Source organism: Pan paniscus, chromosome 15, assembly GCF_029289425.2.
Source record: "Pan paniscus chromosome 15, NHGRI_mPanPan1-v2.0_pri, whole genome shotgun sequence".
Lineage (NCBI taxonomy): Eukaryota > Metazoa > Chordata > Mammalia > Primates > Hominidae > Pan > Pan paniscus.
In genome coordinates, this window is record NC_073264.2 from 51027437 (window position 1) to 51052524 (window position 25088).

General features: G+C 41.7%; 1 protein-coding gene and 1 non-coding gene across 2 annotated transcripts; one reads left to right on the top strand and one right to left on the bottom strand.

Moving 5' to 3' along the window:
• The first annotated feature begins 718 nt into the window (after positions 1-718).
• ARF6 (ADP ribosylation factor 6) lies at positions 719-5930 on the top strand. The gene is made up of 2 exons (XM_003831738.7): positions 719-2034; positions 2135-5930. Exon 2 carries the CDS (start codon positions 2616-2618, stop codon positions 3141-3143), a length of 528 nt encoding a protein of 175 aa, XP_003831786.1. The 5' UTR covers positions 719-2034; positions 2135-2615; the 3' UTR covers positions 3144-5930.
• Positions 5931-10725: 4795 nt separating this feature from the next.
• On the bottom strand, positions 10726-10831 carry LOC112437025 (U6 spliceosomal RNA). Its single transcript, XR_003025701.1, has one exon. It is a non-coding gene; the product is annotated as a U6 spliceosomal RNA (small nuclear RNA).
• Between the last annotated feature and the right edge of the window lie 14257 nt (positions 10832-25088).

The window sequence follows — 25088 nt, forward strand, 5'->3', positions numbered from 1 at the left end:
GACTCCTAAGCTTTTCAGTTTTATGACAGTGCTTCATCTTAAGGTAAATGGAAAGTAAATGAAATAATTGTTAGAATATTAATGTTTAATAAGTTTATTTCCGACTGAAATGACGTTTATAAGGTTATCATATAACCTATCTACCATTATCTAATATTTTAAATTTGTTTAATAAAAACAGTATGTTACCATACGCTGTTTATAGCATCTTGCTTTTTAAACAAAGATACCCATTTCCTGTTTTTCTCCCCTTGATATTTGAAGGTTTCACGTTATTTTAAGTCTAATTTTATCATTAACCATTTGATACAAAAATGTGTCCTTGGCAGGGCGCAGTGGCTCACGCCTGTAATCCCAGCACTTTGGGGGGCCGAGGCGGGTGGATCACCTGAGGTCAGGACTTCGAGACCAGCCTGGCCAACATGGTGAAACCCCGTCTCTACTAAAAATACAAAAATTAGCCGGGCGTGGTGGTGGGCGACCTAATTCCAGCTGCTCCGGAGGCTAAGTCAGAAGAACTGCTTGAACCTAGGATGAGGAGGCTGCAGTGAGCCGAGATTGTGCAACTGGACTCCAGCCTGGGCGACAGAGTGAGACTCCGTCTCAAGAAACAAACAAAAACCAAAAAACCAAAAATGTGCCCTGAAGTCTTCCACATTGTATTATTTAAGCCTCACGTGAGTTAGCAAGGTCAGTTTACACGAGATAAACTTAGTAAGGTTAAGTGCCCAGATCCAGGCCATACAAGCGGTCGTTCTATATTCTAAATTCTATGCTTCTTAAAGTTAAGAATGGGTAGTAGTTAAGAAGCTACTACTAACCGTATGAGATAAAATGATATTTTATTTATTTATTTTTTTTTTTATTTTTTATTTTATTTATTTTTTTTTTTTGAGACGGAGTCTCGCTCTGCCAGGCTGGAGTGCAGTGGCGCGATCTCGGCTCACTGCAAGCTCCGCCTCCCGGGTTCACGCCATTCTCCTGCCTCAGCCTCCCGAGTGGCTGGGACTACAGGCGCCCGCTACCACGCCCGGCTAATTTTTTGTATTTTTAGTAGAGACGGGGTTTCACCGTGTTAGCCAGGATGGTCTTGATCTCCTGACCTCGTGATCCGCCCGCCTCGGCCTCCCAAAGTGCTGGGATTACAGGCGTGAGCCACCGCGCCCGGCCTAAAATGATATTTTAAAGATGAACAGATGTCGCATTCTAAAAAGGTGAAAACGCGGCAAGGCACAGGAACTCTTCATAATACTGCAGTTTTTAAGAAACATGGGCTGGCCTTGACGAGACCTATAGGCAGACAGGGCTCAAACATTCAAAAGAGCTGCAGAGTAAACTCAACTCCGGGAAAGCGCTGCACTGACTGGCAGATTCCACACGAGACACTGGCCTCCCACGTGTCTTTCAGGAAACATACAAAATTCAAGGGATAAAGGAAGCCAAGAAGGGGTTGCGAAAAAGGGGGAAAAAAAAAAAAAGCGAACAGAGCTTCCCTGGGACGTTCAGGGAGCGCGGAGGGTGCGGGAAGGCTGGGGCGGGCGGAGGGAACTCGCAGAGCATCTGGCGGGCACCGAGGTCTGGGAACAGGCCTGGAGGCAGCTCGGTTCGTGGAGACAGCGGGCTGCCCGTGGGCCCCACCCTGTAGGGCCCCCCAGTAGATCTGCTCCCTTGGTTCGGGTGGGCAGGGGAGGGCAGAGCGCAAAAGAGAAAAGCAGGGAAGGAGACGCTAGAAGAGCCACAGGTAGGCGCGGGTCAGACTCCGAGGTTCGAGGGCTCTGGGCCGGCCGCACCTGCGAGGCCTCCGAGGCGCCGTAGCCCCGCCCCTCCGGCGCGTGGCGCCCATGACGCTAGGCGCGCGGGCCGCTCTCCTTACAGAGGTCGCTCTTGTCCGAACGGTCGGCCTCTGCTGCGCTTGCGTGGTCGGGAGGGGAAGTGAGGCGGTTTCCTCGGCGCCTTTTCCGGCAGCGGCGGCGGCAGAACTGGGAGGAGGAGTTGGAGGCCGGAGGGAGCCCGCGCTCGGGGCGGCGGCTGGAGGTAACCCCTTGGACCGAGCTGGAAAGGCGGGCCACCTCGGTCTTCGCTCCTTTGTGGAGCTCTGGCAGTAACTCCCCTCTCCCTCTCTGTTTCTCTGCAGGCAGCGCACCGAGTTCCCGCGAGGATCCATGACCTGACGGGGCCCCGGAGCCGCGCTGCCTCTCGGGTGTCCTGGGTCGGTGGGGAGCCCAGTGCTCGCAGGCCGGCGGGCGGGCCGGAGGGCTGCAGTCTCCCTCGCGGTGAGAGGAAGGCGGAGGAGCGGGAACCGCGGCGGCGCTCGCGCGGCGCCTGCGGGGGGAAGGGCAGTTCCGGGCCGGGCCGCGCCTCAGCAGGGCGGCGGCTCCCAGCGCAGTCTCAGGGCCCGGGTGGCGGCGGCGACTGGAGAAATCAAGTTGTGCGGTCGGTGATGCTCCAGTGAGCGGGGGGCCTGGGCCTCTGCCCTTAGGAGGCAACTCCCACGCAGGCCGCAAAGGCGCTCTCGCGGCCGGGAGGCTTCGTTTCGGTTTCGCGGCGGCGGCGGCGTTGTTGGCTGAGGGGACCCGGGACACCTGAATGCCCCCGGCCCCGGCTCCTCCGACGCGATGGGGAAGGTGCTATCCAAAATCTTCGGGAACAAGGAAATGCGGATCCTCATGTTGGGCCTGGACGCGGCCGGCAAGACAACAATCCTGTACAAGTTGAAGCTGGGCCAGTCGGTGACCACCATTCCCACTGTGGGTTTCAACGTGGAGACGGTGACTTACAAAAATGTCAAGTTCAACGTATGGGATGTGGGCGGCCAGGACAAGATCCGGCCGCTCTGGCGGCATTACTACACTGGGACCCAAGGTCTCATCTTCGTAGTGGACTGCGCCGACCGCGACCGCATCGATGAGGCTCGCCAGGAGCTGCACCGCATTATCAATGACCGGGAGATGAGGGACGCCATAATCCTCATCTTCGCCAACAAGCAGGACCTGCCCGATGCCATGAAACCCCATGAGATCCAGGAGAAACTGGGCCTGACCCGGATTCGGGACAGGAACTGGTATGTGCAGCCCTCCTGTGCCACCTCAGGGGACGGACTCTATGAGGGGCTCACATGGTTAACCTCTAACTACAAATCTTAATGAGCATTCTCCACCCATCCCCTGGAAGGAGAGAAATCAAAAACCCATTCATAGGATTATCGCCACCATCACCTCTTTCAATTGCCACTTTCTCTTCTTTTGAATTTGAACTCTGGAGTTACTGTTCTACAGTTTGGCGGGGAGGGGGCTTGGGGGTTTTCTCTTTTGTTTGTTTCCCTTTCTTTTTCCTTTTTTTTTTTTTTTTGTTGGCTTTGCGTTAGGATGCTCTGATCTGACATTTGACATGAACACAAAGTTGTTAGATGCTCTTGTTGACTTCCAGCAGATGGGATGGGGGAAACACAGCAGTTCTTGGTAAAGTCCTTTGTAATAATAGTTTGATTTTTTTTATTTCGAGAGAATCTTTCATTTTCCTATGTATGCTTTTTTCCTTTTTTGCCCAGTTTTCTTATCACTTGCTGTAGATGGCTTACTTTGCATTCATGCAGACTATGTTGCAAGTCTGTTTCATCTAGTAAACTGAAAATTATTGCTTAATCAAACTGCCGTTTGTCTTTTATATTTAAGGCCTTCCCCCCCCTTCCTTATGAGTTCTAACTTAGTAATTTCAAATGTGACCTTTTATATCTAAGACCAGTATAGTAAACTTAGCCCACAGTGGCAAATAATGAGTAATATTGTAATATGTTTCAGTTGCACCTCAGTATGTTAAACAGGTAATGTAAGAAGTTCTCTGAAATGTCAGCAAGTAAGTTCTGAAGCATACATCATGCATGAGTAGGAATAAAACCCAAGTTCCCCATAACGTAGATAACTTAATGCTGCATAAAAATATGAAAGTGTAACCCATGAAGGACACTTTTTCTTTCTACTGCAAAGTTAGCCACTTTGCTGTTTTTCCTCTTTTTTAAACTTTGAAAATAGACTCTTTCCAGAAATTGGAGCAATAATGGTGTTACCACACGCAGATTAAATAATTTGTAGATATTTTAAATGACTTTTGGGCAAAACTGGAATGTATACTTTTACCTTGTTTCAAACACCTAAGACCAGTAATTTAAAAATTACTAAAAGGTTTACTTTGTTCATTAATAAAACATTTAACAATTCAAATTATATGCACCTTTTACCTAGTTGAAAAAAATACACATTCCTGTTTTCACATTATAGCAACTGATTAAGCTGAAGCTGTAAGTCATTTTTTATAGATGAGTGATCCGCATCTCCATCAATTAGAACACTGGAAAAGATGTTTTATGAAAGAGGTATTTAATTTTGTTTGTAGGATTAACTCATGCAAATAATAAAAAAGATATCCTGTTGGTTCAATAGTACACTGTCTCCTTTAAGGAAGGAAGCGTGATGAATGAATGATGTGTAGACTTGAGGGATGACTATTAAAGGGGACGTAGGATGAAGAGAAAGAACCTACAGATGACAATGAATGTAAACTTATTTTTCTTCATGTGTAAGCAGTGTGCTCGCTGGTGATATCCAGATCTTAACAAGATTACTTGGTTAGCTGGTTAGGACCAGTAACTGGATTGCGACCACTATGATAATATTTTGAACCAAATGTTAATGCTTGATGCAGAATTGTAAAGCAGCATCTGGTTCCTATATAGCCTTAAGGATTAATTTTAGTGATCCTCAAGGAATTAAATAGGGAATTTCAGAAATGTAGACTGCAAAGGCAGTATACAGGAAAAGGTGGAGTGGGTTTTGTTGATGAGGGTGTCTGAAAACTAAAATTGAGTGGGATATCATGGTATAGTTGGACAGTATTGGTCCTTCACACTTTGGCCATATTGTATAATGGAGCTTTTACCAAAGATGTATGAGAAGTGTAAGACTATAAAAAAATGAACTATTCAAAGTAAAACTCTTGACAAACATTTTACTTAAAGCAGATGCAAAAGGGTATTCTCATGTAGGCTCCTGTTGGTGCAGAGGGATTTTTTTGATTTCAAGATACAACTAAAGTACGAAGTTCTCAGTTTCACTTTAGTAGAAAGAGCTCTAGAAATGAGGCTGATAAACACATCTAAGAACACTGGTTGCTTTCTAAAATTTCCAAAGCTCCACCATAAATGTAATTTTTAGTGTTTCAAATGATTGCATTTTAAAGTATATAAATATGGGTTATCCAATATCAATGCTATAGTAACATCCTGAAACAAAACAAGCACAAAGGTATAAATGCCTAAACTGGAGGAAACTTGAAACCCTCATGTTAAATCTTAAATGTAGTATTTCTAACTTGTGAAGACAGATTGGTAGGCAGCCATTTTTTTGTGTCTTAAAATAACTGGGGGCATAGTTAAAATTTTATACATCAAGTGATTGCTATTATTGAATGTTACAGGTGAGATGTGGTTATTTTTAGTTTATTTGAAATGTTTGACTGGAAAGGGGGGAGGGGGAAGCAAATATTTGAAATTTGGAAAACCCTAAACCTTTTGGTAATAAATTGTAATTTTCACTTAAAATTTTCTTTAAGGATAGAAGAGGTTTATAATTGATGTAGTTAAATTGAACAATAACCATTGGTGACTGGAGCAGGTAATTATAGCCTGCAGAAAAAATTATCTAAGAATTTTAAAAATAAGATCCTGAAGTTGTTTAATTGCATCCATTTCTGTATTTATGTGAATTTATAAACTGCAGTAAGTTTTGAATGAGGTTAATCTTGTTTAATATAAGTAAATGAGTCTGTAGACTGTGATCTCCCCAAACTAAAAAGTACAGTACTTGGAATTGTGTTCTTTACGGTTGTAGTGTTGGTAAAGCACTAATATGCAGAAAATAAAGGAATTACACAGTGCAGTTTCTCACGTTATGTTACTCGCTTGAACTAGATAAGTGGGACGTGTGGTGTGTCGGGCCATGTTATTCTCCAGGGTATATGGTAAAAAGTGACTTAATTTGGAAGTTGCCTGACTTTTGTAAGAAAAAATCAATTTGGTTCTTGTAAATGCTGGCTGTTTGAGGTAATGCGCCCTGTTTTAGTTCCACCAACTTAATCTGATTGTATGATAATTTAGAATACCACAGTTAAACAATTTTTAAAATTTGAGGTCCCATAGCAGTCTTTATTCTGCTGTTTTTTCCAAATTACAACCTTAGCATTTTTAGAAGTAGAGAATTGTGTCTAAAGAATTGGCCTTAAGTCTTAAGTTCAGGCCTTAATTCTTTATAGACTTTTGGATTTCAAAGTTTCTTTTAGAGGTCAAATTGTTTGTCCTATCGAAATGGCAAAACTGTATTCATTTAGAAAGTAAAATAGTATCATAGAGGATAAGGTTGGAAGAAAGAAAAGTAAAAGATGAATAACTTGCTGGATAAAAGGGTTTGAAAGACATTCTTGTAAGCCTTTCCTCCTATATCAGCAATTTTTATAGTGTGATTTTAGAATGTCTTCATGTGATCTCTAGTATGATTTAACCCCATGTTAATATTTATTAATATATTTAGTACTGTGGTTAAGGTACTGTGACAAAGTATCAATTTTTCAGTGCTAGCAGTAGAAAATATTTTCCCCATGAATGGGTTTTTATGTTTTAATATAAGCTTAGAAGTAGCCATAATCTGAATGGTGATGGAGCTTACAAAATTCCAGAAGTTATTTTCTCAATACCTTGCCCAATATGTATCAGGATTACAAGTAAGGTAAGTTGTATCTTTCCTTATAGGTAAAAACTGTATTTGTAAAACCACATACAGCAATTATAAGAAATTTTTAAGTGATTAGTCACTGAACATAATATATTTGGAGTATAATATTCAATATTATCTAGCCTTTTGCTTTAATTAAATGGTAAGGATTAGTAAAGGTTACAGTATTAGAGAGTTTACAAAAATGGAATGTTGGGAGATGGAGCCATAGAAGAGGCAAAGCAACTTGTTGCTTTGCCAAACAAAAGTTGCCAGACTAGACTAGTGAGCTGAACAGGCAAGGAACACAGAGGTGAGATCAAAGAAGGCAGAACAAGAATGGAGCGGGATTTAGGAATTAAAACAAATTTGCAATTAAATATAACTGAAGTAATGGTAAATTTCAAGAGAATTAGACTGCAAGAACTAACCTCACATTGTGGGAAAATAAAAATTTTAACCTTTTCCCCCTTTATTTGAAATGTTTTATGACTACTTGAAAGAATTTAAAAATGAAAGTATTTGTCAGTTTTGTCCTTGAATATCTTTCATTTGTTATAGAATACATATTTTGTCCATAGTATTTTGTTTTATAAGTGTGAGGGTAGTTTTTTTATTGAGAGCCTACTAATATGCCTGGCATTGTTTAGGTGCAGGAGATCGACAGTGAAAAAAAAAAACAAAAAATCTGTATTCATGGAACTTACCTGGAGGGTTGGGGGCAGAGAACAAAGATCAGATGATAAGTAAAAGTCTGTTAGGTTATATGCTATATATTGTACAATATGTTATGTATGTACACATATTAGGGAACAGGTAGGTGTGTTCGGAGAAGACCTCATTGAGGTGATGTTTGAGCAGATACTTGAGGAAATGTTAATATTGGTATAATTGACATAGTCACAGAAAGATAATAGTATAGTGTAAAGCAGAGGTGGGAAAACTGGCCAAGGGCAAATCTGGCTGCAGCCTGTTTTTTATAGGGACTGTGCTAGAATGGGTGTTACATTTTTAAAGGATTTGTAAAGTTTGTAAGAAAAAACCACAAATATGTGACAGACAATATATGGCCTGAAAAGCCTAAAATGTTTACTATCTGGCTCTTAGGAAAAACATTTGACCTCGAGTGTAAAGCCAATTTTTAAAACATTATCAAAATTTATAGGAAATGGAACAATTGAAAGTGAAAGGCCATTGTTAAATGAATCTAATCAAAATTTTAGGACACAGAGGCTGGGCGCGGTGGCTCACGCCTGTAATCCCAGCACTTTTGGAGGCCAAGGCGGGCGGATCACGAGGTCAGGACATTGAGACCATCCTGGCTAACACTGAAACCCCATCTCTACTAAAAATACAAAAAATTAACCGGGCGAGGTGGTGTGTGCCTGTAGTCCCAGCTACTCGGGAGGCTGAGGCAGAATGGTGTGAACCTGGGAGGTGGAGCTTGCAGTGAGCCGAGAGCGGGCCACTGCCACTCCAGCCTGGGTGACAGAGCGAGACTCCGTCCCAAAAAAAAAAAAAAAATTTAGTGCACAGTGACATAGAATTTCCACATTTTATACATTTAGTGAGCTAAGACTTGTTATTGAGTAGTCTAACCTGGATTTTGTTTTTCTAAATGAGTTTAAATGCGTGAAATCAGTAGTTTCTCAGTTTTGATTTTAACACAGTTGTTTAAAACTGTGTGAGTCACTTCATTTTAAATATTTCTTTTATTTTTGTGGTAGTTTTACTGGTCTTTGGATTTAAGTTAAATGTGATTCTCTGTTACGTGTCCTTTCTTCCAGATAACCTAGATTAGTTTGGTGTGGGTTCAGATAACATCGTTTAACTGTGGCTTTTTTATCCACTCTTGCTGTAATTAAGTCATAAGTCTATTATTTTTATGGAGAAAGTTTGTAAGGGGAAGTGTTTTATTGACGTGGAAACTTATGGTGCATGATATTTGGTTTCCAGTATTATTCCTCTAACCAATATAAACTAGAAAAATTTGCTTCACACATGGATTATTTCTTGCCTAGAGGGTTATATATTAATACTAAATCATACTAAATAATTTCTACAAGTAGGATGAGAAATCTATATTTTAAACTATTTAAACTATTACAAAGTTGTGAAACCTATAACTATTTTAGACTACTACAAAGTAATCTAGCAGAAGTTATGGAAGTAAATTTTATTGAGGACATTTAGAAATGAGCTTTAAAAAAATGAAAACATTTGTAGTTCATAGAAAGACCTATGTGAAACTAGTTATTTATGATTATAAAAGTTGTTTTCCATTACAGCTGAATAGCCTGAGAAGGTTATAGCATATGAGAGAGGAAAAAAAAACATTGTTGTGGTAGAGCAGAAATTTGGATCTTTGAAGTTGGTTATAATAAGGCAAACCAAAGTGCTTTCTCTGCATGTCTTTATTTTTTATTTTATTTATTTATTTATTTATTTTTGAGATGGAGTCTCGCTCTTGTCGCCCAGGCTGGAGTGCAGTGGCTCCATCTCAGCTTGCTGCAACATCCCCCTCTCTGGTTCAAGTGATTGTCCCGCTTCAGCCTCCCGTGTAGCTGGGATTACAGGCATGCGCCACCACGCCCAGCTAATTTTGTATTTTTAGTAGCGATGGGGTTTCACCGTGTTGGCTGTTCTCGAACTCCTGAGCTCAGGCAATCCACCCGCCTCGGCCTCCCAAAGTGCTGGGGTTATAGGTGTGAGCCACCACCGTGCCTGCCCATGTGTTTATTTATTTATTTATTTGAGAAGGAGTCTCGCTCAGTCACCCAGGCTGGAGTGCAGTGGCGCGATCTCGGCTCACTGCAACCTCCGCCTCCCAGGTTCAAGAGATTCTCCTGCTTCAGCCTCCCAAGCAGCTGGGACCACAGGTGCACCACAACACCTGGTTAGTTTTTTTTTTTTTTTTTGTATTTTTAATGGAGATGGAATTTCACCATGTTGGCCAGGCTAGCCTCGAACTCCTGACCTCAGGTGATCCACCCACTTTGGCCTCCCAAAGTCCTGGGATTACAGGTGTGAGCCACCGCGCCCGGCCCACGTGTTTATTTTTAAAAGTTAGTTTTATGAATAAGTCCTAGGTTGGAGTTAGGCCTAAGGAAATCAAACTCAGAAATATTCTAAGAATAGTAAGAGTTAGCATTTACTGAATGTTTGCCATGTGTCAGGCATTGTTCTAAGCATTGAATGGGTATTAATTCTCTAAATCCTCACAGCCACCTTGGGAGATAGGGCTCTCATTTTATAGTTGAAAAAACTGAGGCATACAGAGGTATATGTTAATAAGTAGCAGAGCCTGAATTTGGATTCAGGTAGTCTCTGCTGTACTATGAATGTGACTAAAGTGAACCAGTGCTTACTCATGTTCTTAGTATCTTTTTGGTGTATGTTTTCTTATAAATACCTGGCTTTAAGTAAATTTCCTATAATTTTCTTATTTTATCATCAATAAGATTTATTTATTTATTTATTGAGACGGAGTCTTGCTTTGTCGCCCAGGCTGGAGTGCAGTGGCGCGATCTCGGCTAACTGCAAGCTCCGCCTCCCGGGTTCAGGCCATTCTCCTGCCTCAGCCTCCCGAGTAGCTGGGACTATAGGCGCCCGCCACCGCGCCCGGCTAATTTTTTTGTATTTTCAGTAGAGACGGGGTTTCACCGTGTTAGCCAGTATGGTCTCGATCTCCTGAACTCATGATCCGCCCGCCTCGGCCTCCCAAAGTGCTGGGATTACAGGCGTGAGCCACCGCGCCCGGCCATCAGTAAGTTTTGAGTCCCTGTATAATTTCACTCTTGTGTACAGTGGAAAACACAGTATTAGGCACTTAGGGAACTTTTTTTTCCTGTAAAAATCAAATTTGACTGCTTGATAGTGAATTTGACAGATCATTGTGAAAAATAGGAAAAGTTAAAATTTTCACTCAGCTGATTATTTGTATACTTATATATAGATTTCTTTTAAGAAAAGTTTTATATGGAATGCTTCATGAATTTGTGTCATCCTTGCACAGGGGCCATGTAATCTCTGTATTGTTCCAATTTTAGTATATGTGCTGCTGAAGTGAGCATCCCAGTTAAATTTCAATTAGATAAACTATTTTTTTAGTACAAGTGCATCCCAAGCAATATACTAAAATTATATATTAAATTATACTATATATATAAATTATATACTAAAACTTAAATTGAAATTTAACTGGCCATCCTATATTTTACCTACAATCCTATATCTGACTTTGAGTGGTACGAAAGGAGGTAAGATTCAAAACGTCTAAGTTTAAAAAGATATTTAGGAACCCTCAAGAACTCTACCAAGTAGTTTGGATATTGTTTTGTGTGTAATGGGAGCCACTGAATTTTTACATATGTAAATATATATATATACACACATATCTTTCTGTGCATATAGATAGATAGATAGCAGGAGAGAGTCACAGTGTTTAGGAGTATTTAGTAGCTTTGTATAGAATCATGTATCAAGATTATGGATAGAGGTTGGAAGAAAGAAGTCCTTTCAGGAGACTTTGTTGATAATTCAGTTGAGAAAATGAGGGCCAAGTACAGTGTAGAGAAAATGAGAAAGAAGTGAGATAATGAAATAAATTGGTGAAATATGTTACTTGTGGAGGAAGAAAGCATTAACAATTGTGATCTGAATTCTTTTTTTTTTTTTTTGAGACAGAGTCTCGCTCTGTCACCCAGGCTGGAGTGCAATGGCATGATCTCAGCTCACTGCAACCTCTGCCTCCTAGGTTCAAGTGATTCTCCTGCCTCAACTTCCCATGTAGCTGGGACTACGGGTGCCCACCACCATGCCCCGCTAATTTTTGTGTTTTTAGTAGAGATGGGGTTTCACCATGTTGACCAGGCTGGCCTCGAACTCCTGACCTCAGATGACGCGGTCGCCTCAGCCTCCCAAAGTGCCGAGATTACAGGTGTGAGCCACTGTGCCCCGCCTTGATCTGTTTTTTTTTTGAGATGGAGTTTCACTCTTGTCGCCCAGGCTGGTGTGCAATGGCGCGATCTTGACTCACTGCAACCTCCGCCTCCCAGGTTCAAGCGATTCTCCTGCCTCAGACTCCCGAGTAGCTGTAATTACAGGCGCCTGCCACCACGCCCGGCTACTTTTTTTTTTTCTTCTGTATTTTTAGTAGAGACAGGGTTTCACTATGTTGGCCAGGCTGGTCTTGGACTCCTGACCTCGTGATCTGCCCGCTTCGGACTGCCAAAGTGCTGCGATTACAGGTGTCAGCCACTGTGTCCGGCCCGGCCTTGATCTTAATTCTTACATAAAAGATAATGATAACACCATTGGTAGAAATCAGGATATATAGCATACTTCAATGGAGAGACATTGATAATTGGGTAAAGTACTTTGTTTGCAGTGCTGAAAAAGAGTTTGAATCTGTTAGGGATTCTCTCTTTTGTAACTATTCTTAGAGCAGTGCTGCCCGATAGAAACATAATGCAAGCGAAATATGTAATTTAAAATTCTTAGTGCTCACATTTAAAAAATAGAAGTGAATTTAATTTTAATAATGTTTTATTTAACCCAATATATCAAATATTTCAATATGTCAGCAGTATGAAAAAGAATTTTTTTTTTTTTCTGAGACGGAGTCTCGCTTTGTCGCCCAGGCTGGAGTGCAGTGGCACGATCTCGGCTCACTGCAAGCTCCGCCTCCCGGGTTCACGCCATTCTCCTCCCTCAGCTTCCCGAGTAGCTGGGACTACAGGTGCCTGCCACCACGCCCGGCTAATTTTTTTTTGTATTTTTAGTAGAGACGGGGTTTCACCATGTTAGCCAGGATGGTCTCAATCTCCTGACCTCATGATCTGCCACCTTAGCCTCCCAAAGTGCTGGGATTACAGGCGTGAGCCACCGGGCCCCCCCCCCCCCCGCCTTTTTTTTTTTTTGAGACGGAGTCTTGCAACCTCTGCCTCCCGGGTTCAAGTGATTCTCCTGCCTCAGCGTGCCGAACAGCTGGGACTACAGGCACCTGCCACCATGCCCAGCTAATTTTTTTTTTTTTTTTTTTTTTGTATTTTTTAGTAGAGACAGGGTTTTCACCATATTGGCCAGGCTGGTCTCAAACTCCTGACCTCGTGATCCACCTGCCTCAGCCTCCCAAAGTGTGAAATAATTATTAATGATATATTTTACATACTTTTTTTTTTTTTTGGAGACTGGGGTCTTGCTATGTTGCCAAGGCTGGCCTCAAGAGATCCTTTCTGCCCTTAGCCTCCCTCGTAACTGGGACTACAGGTGCGTGCCACCATGCTCAGCTCTACATTCTTTATTTCATACCAAATCTTCACAATTCAAATGTGTATTTTACATTTAAAGCACATCTCAATTCAGACTAGCCACATTTCAGTTCTCCATAGCCACATGTGGCTAGTGGCAATCATATTGGACAGCTCATTCTTAGAGGGTGATTTTTTTCTTTTTTTCCCCATACTGTACCTGCAACTTAAGTAACTATAGTAGGGGATACCAGTTGAGATGATTTAGATGTGATGAATTTTTCTAGGCCAGAGGTTGGCAAACCATGACCTGTAAACAAAATTGGTCCCACTGTTCTGTTTTTGTAAATAAAGTTTTATCAGAACACAGCCACAAGCATTCATTTGTGTATTGTCTATGGCTGCTTTTGCACAACAGCAGAGTTTGTGACAGAGGCCCTATGGCCCACAAAGCCTAGAACATTTATTATTTGGCCCTTTACAGAAAGAATTTAGACCCTAAAGTCAAGTCTCTGGGATAAAACATATACCTTATACTTTTTCTCTTTTTCTTTTTTCTTTTTTTTGAGATAGAGTCTCGCTCTGTTGCTCACGCTGGAGTGCAGTAGCGTGATCTCGGCTCACTGCAACCTCTGCCTTCTGGGTTCAAGCAATTCTTCTGCCTCAGCCTCCCGAGTAGCGGGGATTACAGGTGCATGCCACCACGCCCGGCTGATTTTTGTATTTTTAGTAGAGGCAGGATTTCACCATGTTGGCCAGGCTGGTTTCAAACTCCTGACCTCAAGTGATCTGCCAGCCTCGCCCTCCCAAAGTGCTGGGACTACAGGCGTGAGCCACTGCACCCAGCCTACATATTTTATACATTTAAATTAGGTTCCCCAAAGAAATAATATTTGAAATGATTAAAATATTGTATATATATTGATTCATTTATTCACCATTTACTGAAACCCTACTAAGTTCCATGTGCCATACTAGGCTCTATTAGCAAGATAAATCGGATTAATGACAGATCTGTTGCATCACAGCCACCATGTCCTACTGGATTCAATGCTTAAAACACACACACACACGCACACACACAGCAGTTTGTTAGGAGCCTCTCTTCCTCAAGGCTATTGCTTTGAAGTCAACAAGACTTAGGCTTGAGTATACTTACTAGCTGCGGTATCATGGACAAATAACACATGTTTGTGCATCAAGTTTCTTATGTGTGAAATGGAAGATGATACCACCTATTGTGCTGATCTGTTGTGAGAATTACATCTATCGCTTCTCGGCCTTTTGGCTAAGATCAAGTGTGAGAATTACATCTAAAGCCCATAGCATGCTGACAGGCACACAATATTTATTCAATAATAAGTACTGTTATTTAACTCTATACTCCGTTTTCTCATCCTGTAGATATTTTTTCCTCTAACTCCTAAATTACCGTGGAAGAAAATATCCTACAATTCAGAACTGGTGCTGATAAAGTATTAAACCTAAGTTTGCAAATATTAAGGGAAGTTTCATAGTAAATGTAACTATTTTAGTTAAATAGGGATTAAGCTAATCAGCATGATGCCTCCATATTAGAAATTCTTTTAAATTTCACTCCGTGGCTATTTGAATGATAAATACAAATAAATTTTGAGTCTAGTCTCAGCTATATCACTAACTGTTACGATTTTACTGGACAAATATCTAGTTACAGCCACCATAAGTTCACTTTCTACATTTTTGAGACGGGAGACACCATCATCTACATTTGTAATTATAATGTGACTACAATTACTTGGACATTGTCATTCCAAGGGGAGACTCTTAACTATGGGGGGAAAAAAAAGCTAACAGCATTAAGATTACTTCCTTTTTTTTTTTCTTTTTTTTTGAGACAGAGTCTCACTCTATTACCCAGGCTGGAGTGCAGTGGTGCCATCTCAGCTCACTGTAACCTCCACCTCCCGGGTTCAAGATATTCTCCTGCCTCAGCCTCCCGAGTAGCTGCGACTACAGGCGTGAGCCACCACACCAGGCTAATTTTTGTATTTTTAGTACAGATGGGGTTTCACCATGTTGGCCAGGATGGTCTCTATCTCTTGACCTCGTGATCCACCCCCTTGGCCTCCCGAAGTGCTGGGATTACAGGCGTAAGCCACTGTGCCCAACCAAGATTACTTCCTTTTCAAATGCATTGTTTCTGCAAGTTTTCCTTACCTCTAGAAAACTGAGTAGCACGTGTTCCTCATTTCATACTCCACCCCCAACCATCAATACCTACAATACCCACCTGAACAATGTTTTGAAAATTAAATGACTCTCTTAAAGTGTTTTTATAAACTTTAACACACATCTCCCTCTGGTATCACACCCTTAACATCTATCATCTTGTCTTTGTCACCAGCTTTCTGGAACACTCCTATTAGCAGCTTCTCTACTGCCTCCGGTCTCTACTGCAAACTAGTTTCTGGCCATTTCACCCAATCTTTCTAACTAAGGAAGGTTCCAATGCCTTTTTTTTTTTTTTTTTTGAGATGGAGTCTCACTCACTCTGTCGCCCAGGCTGGAGTGCAGTGGTGCTATCTTGGCTCACTGCAACCTCTGCCTGCTGGGTTCAAGCGATTCTCCTGCCTCAGCCTCCCGAGTAGCTAGGACTATAGGCATGCACCACAACACCAGCTAATTTTTGTATTTTTAGTGGAATTTTTAGCAGGGTTTCACCATGTTGGCCAGGCTCGTCTTGAACTCCTGACCTCAGGCTATCTGCCCGCCTCTGCATCCTAAAGTGCTGGGATTACAAGTGCCCGGCCAGGTCCCAATGACTTTCTAACGTCAATTCTAAAGAATTCTTTTTGAACTTCAATCTTCTCTCTATAGGATATGTTCTCTCCTCTAATTTGTTCCCTGTCAGGTGCTTGTGTGTGCTCCTGAAGACAAAGCAACATTTTGGAGGGGTGGGGTCTTATTTGAAGTATATGAGGAAGGCACTTCCTTGCAATGAGTGAGGGAGTTGGCAACTTTTAATAACCCCCAATCATTCTTCTTTATTTATTCAATAGCACCTGAGGGCCTGGTTGAAGAGAAAGGCTTTGAGGTAGGGGATGAGGCACAAGGGGCAAGAAAGCAGAGAGCAAACTCTTGCTGTCTCCCATCCCGTGTTGTTAGGTAGGGGTACATCATAGTATTATAGTTAGAGCTATACCTATCTATGTGTTCCTGATGAAGGCATTGTTTGCAAGTTGCTCTTTTTCAACAGCAACATTAGTACCAGGTGATTACCGAACCTTTCAGTTTGTCTTGCCCTTACTTGGAGAGAGCTAGATGTATCCTGTTTCTGCTGTGCATTTGGCCAACAGTCATGGGCGTGTGAATACGTGCCTTTGGTGTTTGTGTTCAATTTTCTTCATTTCTTTTTGTGTCTTGGACTTTGCATTAGGTAAACTCACGAACTTATTCATAAGGAACTCAACTTTTATGGTGTATAAATATTTAAAGAATACGTGAAAAAACAAGATGAAGGACAGGCTTATTTTCAGAGGTTTGTGCATGGTAGCAGAAAACATACATTTTAATGAAGTCATCTTTGTGCCAGTGAGCATTTGACTATTCACTTTTAAGAAGTGGAAAAAAATTCCTGAATTTTTTCGATAACTTTTAGAAAAGTCTTGTAGCATGTTCTGAGTTTGATCCACTGTTCACTGAATTATATGATAGGACTTCAATTTTAAAAGTGTATAAAAGCTTGTAGAAAGATTTGGTTTATTAAAAAGATTATGATGTGAAAAGCTAGCTCTAAAGTATTAAAGCTTTATTTTTCCCCCATTCTGAATTAAAATAGGAAGGGAGAGAGGAAGACGAGTCAGTGTTAAGGCCACGAGGTTGAATCATCTAAGGAAATGAGTCAGTGACTATAAACCGTAACTTTCCTTTTTCTGGGGCTTTGACTTGGAGAGCTTAATGTTGAATTATTTGAAAAATCTTGCTTGATATCAGTGAATTTAAAATAAGTTTCTTTTTTGTTTTGAGAAACCTTGTAATATTACTTGGATTCATTTATTTTTTATTTTTATTTTTATTTTTTGTGAGACGGAGTCTCGCTCTGTCTCCAGACTGGAATGCAGTGGTGTGATCTCAGCTCACTGCAACCTCCACCTTCTGGGTTCAAGTAATTCTCCTGCCTCAGCCTTCCGAGTAGCTGGGACTACAGGCGTGTGCCGCCACACCCAGCTAATTTTTGTATTTTTAGTAGAGACAGGGTTTCACCATGTTGGCCAGGATGGTCTCTATCTCTTGACCTCGTGATCCGCCCGCCTGGACCTCCCAACGTGCTGGGATTACAGGCGTGAGCCACCACACCCGGCTGGATTCATGTATTATTTCAACAAATATTCAGCAGAAAAAAGTAGTGGGTATATTCTTCAAACCAAAAGACATGCAGTGATTTGAAAATATGGGTAATGTATCAGTATCTCTGTGTATATATTTAGCTCTAGGTAACCAATAGTGATTCTTAATCTGCTTTTAAAACAAGTTTTTTGAGGTTAATAACTGATGACTCATTATTGGATTTAGGATAAACCTAGAATGCTGGTAGCTATTGACACATCATATTTCTATTTGATATGCTGGAGTTTTTTTCCTAGTCATGAATTATTTCTTAGGAACCCTGAGCCCATAATTGAAATAAATGCATTGTATTTTGGCTTATTTTTGAAACTTTAAAAATCTCAAATGGTGTCAGGCGTGGTGGCTCACACCTGTAATCCCAGCACTTTGGGAGGCCAAGGCGGGTGGATCATGAGGTTAGGAGATCGAGACCATCCTGGCTAACACGGTGAAACCCTGTCTGTACTGAAAATACAAAAAAAAAATTAGCCGGGCGTGGTGGCGGGCGCCTGTAGTCCCGGCTACTCAAGAGGCTGAGGCAGGAGAATGGTGTGAACCCTGGAGGCGGAGCTTTCAGTGAGCTGAGATCGTGCCACTGTGCTCCAGCCTGGGCAACAGAGTGAGACTCCGTCTCAAAAAAAAAAAAGATCTCAAATGTAACTAATGATCAAGTCTGTAGGTAAACATAGATAGGTCTCTCAAGGTAAACGCTGGCATATTATATAAAAAATTCTTGACCTTTTATGATTGATTGCTTGTCTTTATGACTTGGACTCTTTTTATAAGATTGGATTGCATTTTTAATTCTCTCCAACTCATGAGTAATACTTGATTTATGACAGTAAATGCATTTTACACAAGAACCTAATATTTAGAAACTTACTGAAGTATCTTAAATCCTGTTTTTGTCATCAAGACAAACTTGAATTAAAGACTAAAACATTACATTTTTATTTTTTATTTTTTTTGCTTAGTATAATAATATGGTAGTGGTATCTTAGGGGAAATGTTTTAAATAAATACTAATATATCTTTTTCTTTTATTATTTCTTGGGTATCTTGTTGAATACAGTATGGATTTTAGACTAGCATGACAACATTTCTAAATTGCCTTCTGGTCAAGAGTGGTGGTTCACACCTGTAATCCCAGTACTTTGGGAAGCCAAGATGGAAGGATTGCTTGAGGCCAAGAGTTTGAGACCCACCTGGGCAATATAGTGAGACCATGTCTGTTTTTTTTTTCTTTTTTTCAATAGAGATGAGGTTTTGCCATGTTGGCCAGGCTCGTCTCGAACTCCTGAGGCTCAAGTGAACCACCCACCTCGGCCTCCCAAAGCGCTGGGATTACAGGTGTGAGCCACCACGCCCAGCTAGACCACATCTCTTTTTAAACAATCAATCAATCAATCAATCAATATGGTTGGCAGGGCTATTGTTTCCATATGCTTAGACATCCTAGACATGTTAATTTTTCTCCTTTCAAACCTATGGTAATTTCTAGGTTCTTTTTCTTGCTGCATGTCCCAATCTAATAAAACCTAAAGTGTTACCCACTGATACACCTCAGAGTCCATGCTGCTTTGCTGAGCATCAAAATAGTGATTTAGGAAATTGTGATTTCTGGATTCTGGATTACAGTGTTAGAAATACCCAAGAAATTAGGATCTGGAAACATCCTATGTATGATGCTATGAAGGCCATTCATTGAATGGAAAAAGGATTGAAGATGGAAGAGAACCTCCTTTCCTCATATAAGCCATATATGATACTTATCTTTTTTTTTTTTAGATGGAGTTTCACCCTATCATCCAGGCTGGAGGGCAGTCGCGGGATCTTTGTGGCTCTCTGCAACCTCCGCCTCCTGGGTTCAAGGGATTCTCCTGCCTTAGCCTCCTGAGTACCTTGGATTACAGGTGTGTGCCACCACACTTAGCTAATTTTTGTATTTTTAGTAGAGATGGGGTTTTGCCATGTTTGCCAGGCTGGTCTTGAACTCCTGACCTCAAGTGATCCACCTGCCTCGGCCTTCCAAAGCGCTGGGATTACAGGCATGAGACATTGTGTCCAGCCTTTCCTACCTTTTTTTTTTTGCAAGCATTTTTAGTTTCCTTTCTGACAGGATTGATTTGGGTAAAGAACATTGAATTTTGAGTCAATAGTCTCAAATAGATAGACCTATGTTTGAATTCCAACCCTGACCTCAATAGCTAAGTGACACTGGAAAATCTATCTCTTTGTCTCAGTTTTCCTGCTAAAAATCGGGATGGTAATGTTCACCCAGCAAGGCTTTATCACAAAAAGTGGTAACTTATGAGAAAGTCCCTATCTGGCATGGTAAGCACTCAAGAGAAATTAGTTCTATTTTCCTTCTTCCCTCTAGTTTAATAATTTAAAAAATTAAATCATGCAGCCATAAAAAAGAATGAAATTATGTCCTTTGCAGCAACAAGGATGCAGTTGGAGGCCATTATCCTAAGCGAATTAACACAGAAACAGAAAACCTAATGCCGCACATTCTTACTTATAAGTGGGAGCTAAACACTGGGTACACACAGCCACAAAGATGGGAACAGTAGGCATTGGGGATTCAAAAAGGCAGAAGAGAGGAAGGGGGGCCAGGTTTGAAGAACTACTTGTGTTCACTACTTGGATGATGGGATCATTAGAGGCCTAAACCTCAGCATCATGCAATATACCCATGTAACAAACCTGTGCCCATACCCTGTGAATCTTGGATAAAAAAATAAAAGCAGGCCAGGAGCGGTGGCTCATCCCTATAATCCCAGCACTTTGGGAGGCCGAGGCGGGCGGATCACTTGAGGTCAGGAGTTTGAGCCCAGCCTGGCCAACATGATGAAACCCCGTCTCTACTAAAAATACAAAAATTAGCTGGGCACAGTGGTGGGCGCCTGTAGTCCCAGCTACTCGGGAGGCTGAGGCAGGAGAATCACCTGAACCCAGGAGGCCGATGTTGCAGTGAGCCAAGATTGCGCTGCTGCACTCCAGCCTGGGTGACAGAGTGAGACTCCATCTCAAAAAAAAAAAAAAAAAAATATATATATATATATATATATATATATACACACACACACATACACATACACACACATACATATATTCAGTGAAAAAGATATTCTCAAGGTGATAAGAAACCAACTATTTGTTGTATTTTACCTTTTAATAGGTAACAATTGAGAACAGGCATTATTGATTCAAGAATGGTGTTAGTTTTTTTCCTTTAACTACACAAAATGTGTAGTCATCAATTCTTTGACTAAGAGGAAGGAGTGTCAAGAGGGAAGCCTGAAAAAATCTTGAAGAAGTTTAAATGCTTTTGTCTAACTATCTGAGTCACTCCTCAGGGTGGAGTTTCTATAGCATGGCTCCCTGCCAGCATAATTTTGAGCTTTTAAGAGAGAGTAGTTGGGCCAACAAACACAGTAACCAAAATGACTACTCTGACACTGGAACCAGCTTTACATACAAATATTTTCTCTATTATCTCAGAAATAATCATGGAAATATACAAGCATTTCCTCTTCTGAACCATATTAATTTTCTAAGAATGAATGTATATTCAGCTACAAACATAATTGAAACAATTCCAGAGAACAAACAAGTGTGGGCCACTTACTCCTGGGGATGTGGCTGTTCTGCACAGCTTTGAGATGTAGGAGAAAAAAAGTATGACTTCCTTCTGTTTAATGATTGTTTAAGTGTGCTTTGATTACTGCAGAAAGCCTAAACCCACTTTTTAAAATTTCATGCAAATCTTGTTGAAGTGAATTCCAGTGACTAATATATTTGAGAAACTTTCTTGGAAAAAAGAATTACCAATGATATATTTAAACAACTGGTATTCATAATATAGAAATATAATTAGACTAATGTGTTCAGTATTTCAATGAAGCTTGATGTTCTTGATCATTAAAGACTTACTTTTCGGCCGGGCGTGGTGGCTCGCGCCTGTAATCCCAGCACTTTGGGAGGCCAAGGCGGGCGGATCACGAGGTCGGGAGATGGAGATCATCTTGCCTAAGAGGGTGAAACCCCGTCTCTACTAAAAATACAAAAAATTAGCCGGGCGTGGTGGCGGGCGCCTGTAGTCCCAGCTACTTGGGAGGCTGAGGCAGGAGAATGGCGTGAACCTGGGAGGCGGAGCTCGCAGTGAGCCGAGATAGCGCTACGGAGCGAGATTCTGTCTCAAAAAAAAAAAAAAAAAGACAAAAAAAGACTTATTTTTCTTTGTGAGGCCGAGGCAAGCAGATTGCTTGAGCCCAAGAATTCAAGACCAGCTTGGGCAACATAGTGAAACCGCATTTCTACAAAAAAATACAAATTTGCCGGGTATGGTGGTGCACACCTGTAGTCCCAGCTACTCGGGAGGCTGAAACAGGAGGATCTCCCAAGCTGAGGTCAAGCCAAGAAAGTGCCACTGCACTCCGGCCTGGGCAACAGGGTGAGACCATATCTCAAAAAAAAAAAAAAAAAAAATAGGCCAGGCGCAGTGACTCACACCTGTAATCCCAGCATTTTGGGAGGCTGAGGCAGGCAGATCACTTGAGGTCAGGAGTTTGAGACCAGCCTGGCCAACATGGGGAAACCCCGTCTCTACTAAAAATATAAAAATTAGCCGGGCATGGTGGCGGAGGTGTAATCCCAGCTACTTGGGAGCCTGAGGCACGAGAATTGCTTGAACCTTGGAGGCGGATGTTGCAGTGAGCTGAGATCGCGCCACTGCACTCCAGTCTGGGCGACAGAGCAAGACTGTCTCAAAAAAAAAAAAAATAAATAATAAATAAAAATAAAAAATAGGCTGGGCGCAGTGCCTCACTCCTGTAATCCCAGCACTTTGGGAGGCCGAGGCGGGCAGATCACCTGAGGTCAGGAATTCAAGACCAGCCTGGCCAACATGGCAAATCCCCATCTCTAGCTAAAAATGCAAAAATTAGCCCAGTGCGGTGGTGTGCGCCTGTAATCCCAGCTACTCGGGAGGCTGAGGCAGGCTAATTGCTTGAGCCAGGGAGGCGGAGGTTGCAGTGAGCTAAGAGCCTGGGCGACACAGCAACACTCTGTCTCAAATAAATAAATAAATAAGACTTAATTTTATTTATTTATTTTTGAGACTGAGTTTCACTCTTGTTGCCCAGGCTGGAGTGCAACGGCGCAATCTCGGCTCACTGCAACCTCCACCTTCTGGGTTCAAGTGATTCTCCTGCCTCAGCCTCCTTAGTAGCTGGGATTACAGGCCCACGCCACCACGCCCGGCTAATTTTTTGTATTTTTTAATAGAGACTGCAGAGACGGGGTTTCACCATGTTAGCCAGGATGGTCTCGATCTCCTGACTTCGCGATCCACCTGCCTCGGCCTCCTAAAGTGCTGGGATTACAGGCGTGAGCTGAACCACTGTGCCCAGCCTATTTATTTATTTTTAAATTTTATTTTAATTTTTTACATCTGGGAAGTTGTGAAAAACTTTTTTTTTTTTTTTTTTCTGAGATAGAGTCTCACTCTGCCACCAGGCTGGAGTGTAGTGGCACCATCTCGGCTCACTGCAACCTCCGCTTCCCGGGTTTAAGCGATTCTCCTGCCTCAACCTCCCTAGCAGCTGGGACTACAGGCCTGCACCACCATGCCCAGCTAATTTTTTTTTTGTATTTTTAGTAGAGACAGGGTTTCACCATTTTGGCCAGGATGGTCTCGATCTCTAGATTTCATGATCCGCCCGCCTGGTGATCCGCCCGCGTCAGCCTCCCAAATACTTTTTTTTTTTTTTTTTTTTTTGAGAGGGAGTTTTGCTCTTGTTGCCTAGGCTGGAGTGCAATGGGGCGATCTCGGCTCACTGCAACCTCCACCTCCCAGGTTCAAGCGATTCTCCTGCCTCAGTCTCCTGAGTAGCTGGGATTACAGGCATGAGCCACCATGTCCAGCTGATTTTGTATTTTTAGTAGAGAAGGGGTTTCACCATGTTGGTCAGGCTGGTCTCGAAGTCCTGACCTCAGGTGATCCACCCGCCTCGGCCTCCCAAAGTGCTGGGATTACAGGTGTGAGCCACCATGCCCGGCTAGAAAGATTTATTTTTAATTAGGCCGGTTCAGTGGCTCATGTCTGTAATCCCTTCAGGAGGCCGAGGCAGGCGGAACACTTGAGGCCAGGAGTTCGAGATCAGCCTTGCCAACATGGTGAAACCTCATCTCTGCTAAAATAGTCCCAGCTACTCAGGAGGCTGAGGCACGAGAGTTGCTTGAACCCAGGAGGTAGGTGGAGGTTGCAGTGAGCCGAGATCCTGCCACTGCCCTCCAGCCTAGGCGACAGAGTAAGGCTCCATTTCAAAAAAAAAAAAAACAAACAAATAACAAACAAAAAACAAACAAAAAAACTTTGGGCAAAGATTGCACAGGATATAATTATACTAAAAGATTATTAGTTATTAAACCTGAAATTTAAATTTAATGAACTGTCCTGTATTTTATTTGATAATTCTACCACATGGATTAAATGAGAAAAGTCTTCATAAGTACTTAGAACAGTGGTGGTACAAGTAGTGCTCAATAAATGGTAGTCTTTATTTTTTCCTTTTCTTCTGCCCACATGATCTGCAGGAATTATTTTTGAAACTAAAAATGATAACTAATACTTTACAAATGATGGAAAACTCAGGTTAAATAATTTGCATTTGGTTCCATAGATAAAAAGTAGTTCATCTGGATTGTAAAATGCTGCAGCCACTTTAGAAAAACAGTTTGGCAGTTCTTCAGAATGATAAACATAGAGTTACCACATGACCTGGCAATTAAGTCCACCCACACTTCAGGGTAGGGGATTAAACAGAGAAGTAGATACCAGGAGGTGGAGATTATGGAGGGCTACCTTAGAAGCTGCCTCCCATAGCATGGGATGGTTATCTGTCCAAACTGGGACTGAGGATACTTCTGTATGCCACTCTGATGGTTTGCTCAGCTTTTTTTAGATGGGAAAGCAAAAGGTTAATATATGTCAGTAAAGTCCAGTCTCTCCATACGTTGGAGGATGGAGGCCATTTTTTTTTAAACCAGTGGAAGAACAGGGATTTGAGTATGAAAATGCTGTAGGAGAGTGACTTTAAAATTGCTTTATCTTCCTTATTAAGGTAAGGGACTTGCCTTCCTTATTCCATTTTAACTTCAAATTTTTTTTCTTTTCTTTTTTTATACAAGTGTGGCACAGATTGTCTAGCAATTCACAGAATTCTTTTCCTTTCCTTCTTTTGTGTACTAATAGACTACATTTCCCACCCTGCCTCGCAGTTAGATGCAGCCTCACAGCTGAGTTCTAGCCAGTGGAATGTGAATGAAAGTGATATATATTGATTCCTGGTTTCATACATAAAGTCCCCTCAAGCTCTCTTCCATGCTACTTTCCTTTTTTCTGACTTTATACAGAATATCACAGCTTATTTGAGGATGGAGGAGCCCTAAGATATAAGGAAGAGGTTTTCTAGACGGATCTTTGTAGGAGGGCTGATCAGGAACTCATTTTGGACTAACTATGGGCAAGAAATAAACTTTTCTGGTTAAAAAATTTAGAACTTGGCACTCCCTATTCTAGTTTCTGTAAAGGAGAATAACTTAACCATATCACTACTGAAGAATTGGAATTCTCCCTTTAACTAAGAGAAGTACTTTGTTATTGTTTGTTTTTGAGACAGGGTCTTGCTTTGTCGCCCAGACT

What these genes read in the sequence shown, in the direction of transcription:
- ARF6 (XM_003831738.7), top strand. Translation starts at nt 2,616, where the DNA reads ATGGGGAAGGTGCTATCCAAAATCTTCGGGAACAAGGAAATGCGGATC.